The sequence below is a fragment of the Alligator sinensis genome, unplaced genomic scaffold (assembly GCF_000455745.1).
Source record: "Alligator sinensis unplaced genomic scaffold, ASM45574v1 scaffold156_1, whole genome shotgun sequence".
NCBI classification, from domain to species: Eukaryota; Metazoa; Chordata; order Crocodylia; family Alligatoridae; genus Alligator; species Alligator sinensis.
This window is the reverse complement of record NW_005841844.1, coordinates 2,857,149-2,862,880: the sequence shown is the minus strand read 5'-3', so window position 1 is coordinate 2,862,880 and position 5,732 is coordinate 2,857,149. Positions and strand designations below refer to the sequence as shown.

The 5,732-nt window shown below is 44.9% G+C and overlaps 1 protein-coding gene across 1 annotated transcript in view; it reads left to right on the top strand.

Annotated features, from left to right (window-relative positions):
* The window catches only part of CTNNA1 (catenin alpha 1), a 166,980-nt gene that overhangs the window by 88,957 nt on the left and 72,291 nt on the right, over positions 1-5,732 (top strand). The window contains 1 exon segment of the mRNA XM_025206059.1: positions 1,763-1,915. Within this exon segment, the coding sequence (XP_025061844.1) occupies positions 1,763-1,915 (153 nt within the window).

Genomic DNA, 5,732 nt, shown 5'->3' with positions numbered 1-5,732 from the left:
CATTTTAGGCTGGACATAAGGAAAAATTTCTTTACTGTCCCAGTCCACAAGGCCTGGAATAGACTCCCTCCAGAGGTGGTGCAAGCACCAGTGTTTGGACGCTTATCTTGCTGGGATCCTTTGACCCTAGCTGACTTCTTGCCCTTGGTGTAGGGGGCTGAACCCAATGATCTTGCGAGGTCCCTTCTAGCCCTAATGTCTGTGAGTCTATACTACAGGCTTGCCTTAACTTTTGAAATCTGTGAAACAGATTATCTTAGACATTAGGGCTGGAAGGGACCTCTCAAGATCATCGGGTCCAGCCCCCTGCCCAAAGGATAGGCAGTCAGGAGAAGTCAGATGATCCCAGCAAGATAGGCATCCAAGTGTTTCTTAAAGGATCCAGAGTAGGTGCCTGCACCACATCTGGGGGAGTCTATTCCAGGCCCTGGGGACTCGGACATGAAAGAAGTCTTTCCTTATGTCCAGCCTAAAACAGTCTTCCAAGAGTTAGTGACTGTTGAACCTAGTCTTTCCATGGGGTGCCCTGATAAACAGACATTCTCCCAGTTCCTGAAGCACACACCTTATATACTTATAGGCTTCTACCAAGTACCCCCTGAGCCTACACTTTTCCAGAATGAAGTCCCATGTCTCTCAGCCTCCTCCATAAGGCCTGCTCTCTTGTCTTCTAATCATTCACGTGGCTCTCCTCTGGACTCTCTCAAGCTTCTCCACATCCTTTCTGAATTGTGGAGCCCAGAACTGGACACAGTATTCCAGCTGTGGTCTCACCAAGGCTGAGTAAAGTGGGAGGATGACTTCCCAGGTCTTGTTTGAGATGCATCAGAAGATGCAGCCCAGAGTTTTGCTTGCTTTGCCAGCTGTGGCATCGCATTGCTGGCTCATGTTCACCTTGTTGTCAGTCATGACCCCAAGTCTCTTTCAGATGTGGTGCGAGCTAATATAGCACTGCTTACGCTGTAAACCTGTAAGTGTGGCGTGGGTTCTTTCTCCAGAGGTGGAGAACCTGGCATTTCTTGGTGTTGAATGCCATCAAGTTTTGATCCTTCCACCTTGTAAGTCTGTCGAGGCTGGCGATCCAGGCCGACCTATCCTCTAGGGCGGGGATTTTCAACCTTTTTTGGTCAGTACCCCCGGCGGCCGGTCAAGAAGCAGGGCGTCCCCCAGTGGCTGGTCAGTGAGCGGGAGGGGGGCCAGGGTGGCAAAACCACAAGTGCTGGTGATGCACAGCAAAAACAAAAACACTGGTGGCACATGGCACGCAGTGGTGCAAAGTGATGGCGGCCCCTCCCCCTGCTTCTCTGTGCTGCTGTTTATAACACCCAAGTCCAGATTATTTACAAACACTTTGAAGAGTACAGGTCTGATAACGGAGCCCTGTGGGGTGCCACTAGTTAGTGTGCCAAGTTGATTCGGTTCCATCAACTATCACTCTCTGGGTCTGTCCAGGGAACCCATTCCCCAGCCATCAGACTGTGAAATTGTCTAGGCCGCAGTTCCCCATTTTTTCCGTGAGGACATCATGGAACACCAGGTCAAAGGCATTCTTGTTTTTAAATGGATTTAATGGAATTGCAACAAAAAACCTTCCACATGAGCACAACAGCAGAAAAGTCTTTGTCGGGTAGCGAAAGAGGTTTTGGTTGTAAAACAAATGCTCCAGATTTTTGCAACAAACAAACTTGTCTATTACATTGCAATAAAATGGCAGTTAATCTCTGGTAAAAGAAAATTAACTAATTTTGATTTTAATTTTTAGCTCCGCAAAGCTGTTATGGATCATGTGTCAGACTCTTTTCTGGAAACAAATGTTCCACTTCTCGTATTGATTGAAGCTGCCAAGAATGGGAATGAAAAAGAAGTTAAAGAATATGCACAGGTTTTCCGTGAACATGCCAATAAGTTGATTGAGGTAAGGTGGTACAAACCTAGTTAAGATAGCACTCGTACTAATTTTAACTTAACTTCTAAGTTTTCTTCAGCTGTATTCTAGCACTTAACAAATTCAGTTAATGTGCAGTTAATTTAATTTCAAATTCAGTTAATTAAATTCAGTTAGTTCAGTTAAACCTTCATTCAGGTGCCTACCCCCCCTGCCCACCAAAAAAATCTTGTAAGCTGTGATATACCAAGATGTTGCTTCTGCTGTAGTGTTAGTGAAATGGCTATAATGCATCAGAGACTTGAACTATATTGGAAATGTATTTAAAAGTAGGAGTTTGAATACTGTGGATTTGTTTGTTTATATTGCACTAAAATTTTTCTAAGATAGTGAAATGAATAATTGCTGAGTGTTAGTTGGTGTGTCTCATGCCCACAAAATGTGTGTTAATATAAATTTCCAATTAAATTTGTACCTAAATGAGCTGAGTTCTAGAAGTCTAGAATGAAAGTTGCAGATTTCCATATAAAACACTATGAATGTCAGTGTACAACTTTTAAAATGGGATTGGTATAAAAATACTAATTGTAAATTTTGGCCACCAAATAGAATTCATTCTTAATTGCAAGATATTTCTAACAATGTTTACTTTAAACAGATTAGTTTGCCATTTAATTGCAGTACGTAAAACACGGGTCAGTCTGTCATTCAAGTGAATGTCTTGGCAACTGATTTACAATTAAGAAACATGAAATTTGTTCCATGTCTTACTCAGTGATTCCGTCTACACATGCAATAAGCTCTGGAGCAGTTTGATCTGGAGTAAACTACTCCTAGGTGCGGCATCTAAACATGTGCCTGGGACAGCAACAATTAGAGCTGGGGCAGAACAGTTTATGCCAGGACCACTCGTGGCCTGCTCTGCCCCAGGCTCCAGGTGGCAGCAACAGAGGGGCTGGTTGATGTACAAGGGTGCTGAAAGTATGGAGCCATGCAGCTAGGCAGGAGGCAGGAGTCTGGCCCCCTGCTGCCTGGGCTGACCAGGTGCAATTTATGCCCATAGTCAGCGTCTACACATGTATTTAATTGCAGTTAATTATTCCACTGTAAGATAGTACTGTCCCTGATAATACTATTTTATGGTAGTGGTAATTGGTTTATTGTGGCCTGATGCCGTTGCACGTGTAGATGGTGATGCTTTACTCCGCAGTGTACTTCACAGTAAAGCACACGTGTAGGTGCGACCAGTATGTCTTAACATTGACCTACTGCCTTAGCATTCACATTTTGTTCTTTCATGGTAATGCAAACTAAACACCTAAGGAACACAGTCTACAGTTATTATTTACTCTTAATGCGTAGCTGGTTTTGCTAGCTTTTTAAAAGTTTTGCTGTATCCATTTATATGCTGCTGCGGGGCTAAGTGAATCATTACTGGTGCTAATAAGCTCAGTAGCATTTGTAAAAAGTCAAATGCTGATTAAAATGTGTCACTGTTAATATGCTATTCTGCTGGTTGACCACAGTTGAGTCCATTTATCTTTCAAGCTTGGGTATTTTTACATCGTGAGAATTTTATTTTTCTAAAGGAACAATGTAACTATCAAAATCAGTTTTACTGAAGGTAGTTCTCCTTGCAGTAATTTTACATTTTCTTATTAGGTTAAGGTACTCCTGCCACCATTATATATGTGCATTAAATAAGTATTGAGAGGCATTTTAGTACAGGTTAGTATAACCTTAGGTAACTTGAACACTTCGTTGGATTTAGTAATGTACGTTTTACCCATCATGGAGAAACTCACTGTGAATAAAGGAAGGGCAGTGGATTTATGTCCAAAGCAACCTGAATTCCCTGATTAATGAGGTTTTGATATCATTGAATAAGTAGTGTTTGGCTACAACATCTGAGTGAATGATACCTATAAAGTATGCCTTGCATTTGAAAGCTTGTCTAACTTTAACCAGGTAGTTCCTCCAATAAAAGATATCACCCACCCAAATCCTTGCCTCTCACATACTTCATCTAAAGGTGTTCTGTGAAGAGGGGGCCCTTTGTGCCTCAAGGCTTGTGTAATATCTATATGGTTGCGTTAAGAAAAATATTACCCCCAAACCCTTTTCCCCTTGCATATTTTTTTGGACCACCTGGAAAAATCCAACCCTACGTGGAAAAAATTAAAACTCAAAGCTTTACTAGTCTGTCTTTAGCTTTGTATAAACTGCCCATCATTGTCTCTCTAAAATGTGCTTTTTATGAGTACTTTATGCCAGTCTCAGTATTTTGTATTAAGGCCTAAAGCAAACTTTATTGTAAACTTCTGTATTTCAAATTTTTCTTTTTTTTTTTTTTTCTTTAAAGGCAAGATTCTTTCTTGAGCTGTTGTAGGTGTATGATTGTAGTGGTTTGGCCAGCATAAACTGAATAAGAGCAGTACTTTAAGGCCTTGTGTAGACATTCAGGGCATTTTTACATATGCGTGTGGTGGGGTGTGCTTTAATCAGAGCAGCTCCGAGAGCCGTTCTAATTAAAGCACCACAACATCTCATGTATCAGCATCCCCACACTTCAAAATGGTGGCGGGGGTGCTTAAACTAAGGCGCATTTGACGAACTTTAGTTCAAGCACCCCTGTCACCATTTTAAAGCACAGGGACACTGATACACAAGACACGGGAAGCTTCTGGAGCACAGTAATTATGCTGTTCCAGCAGCCTCCGCACTTATACAGGCATCCTCAGTTTCTCCTGGGAGAGTTGCTTCTCCCTCAGGAGAAACTGAGTGTACAGAAGTTCAAGCTTTTTTTCCCAGGTGATAAAAAATGGCCTGGCCTCTTCAGGAGAGAACCTGAAGTTGCTCCTGGGAGATCCAATGTTTGTATATGCTGTGGCTTCTCTCAGGAAAAGAATATAGTCCTCCAGCATAACCCCCTCGTTGTCCCCGGGAGACTGTGTAGACTAAGGCATGCAGACTAAGGAAGCCTCTAGAGCAGTGGTTCTTAACCTTTTTGGACTCGAGATCCCCCTCACCCCTGACCTGCACCCCCTGGTCCTGCTGCTGACCCTTAATCCTGACCTGCTGCTCCCCCTCCCCCAGCACCCCCAGTATGTGGGGTAGGGGTGGGTATGCACATGCTCTCCTGCTCCACCCCGATTTCTGCACTAACAGCAGGCATGGGGCTGCAGCCTGGCTGGACCAGGCAGGAGCTGTCTCCACTCCCCTCAGGTTACCTGCACTGCCCCTCACCCCATCTCCCAGGGTAGAGTTGCAGCCTAACGGGAGTGGTGAAGGTGGCTGGACCATGGCAGTGAGGTAAAACTGCGGCCCAGCATGTGAGCAGCTGGTGGCAGAAGGAGGTAAGGGCAGCATGTCTCCCCCTCTTTCCCCTCCCCCCCCACCTGTTACTCCTCATCAGGGATCCGGGTTTTCCGTTTCCCACGGAAAAACGGAGAAAATGTGGATTTCCTGTTTCTAGCAAGGAAAATGTGGATTTTCTCTTTTAGCAGAGCAACCCGCAGATTTCCCTGTTTTTGCAAAGAGCTCTGCAGGCTGGCAGAGCTCCAGGCTGCAAGAGCTGTTTGCAAAAGGGGTGGGAAGGCCACAACCCTGCCCCGAGGGGCAGGGGGAGGGGGAAGGGTGGAACCCGACACTATCACTTACCTGAGGCTGCTTCATGCTCAGTCTTCTTGCTGCAGGCAAGTGGGGCTTCGGGGTTGCAGGGCAGAGCTGCGGGGGGGAAGCTGGCTAGGGGTTGAGGGAGTGGGGAGGTTTGCAGCCAGTTGGGCACTCCAGCCAGGAAGGCATTTGCAGCCTCCTCGCTCCCAATTGGAGTGCCTGGGCCCCCGCG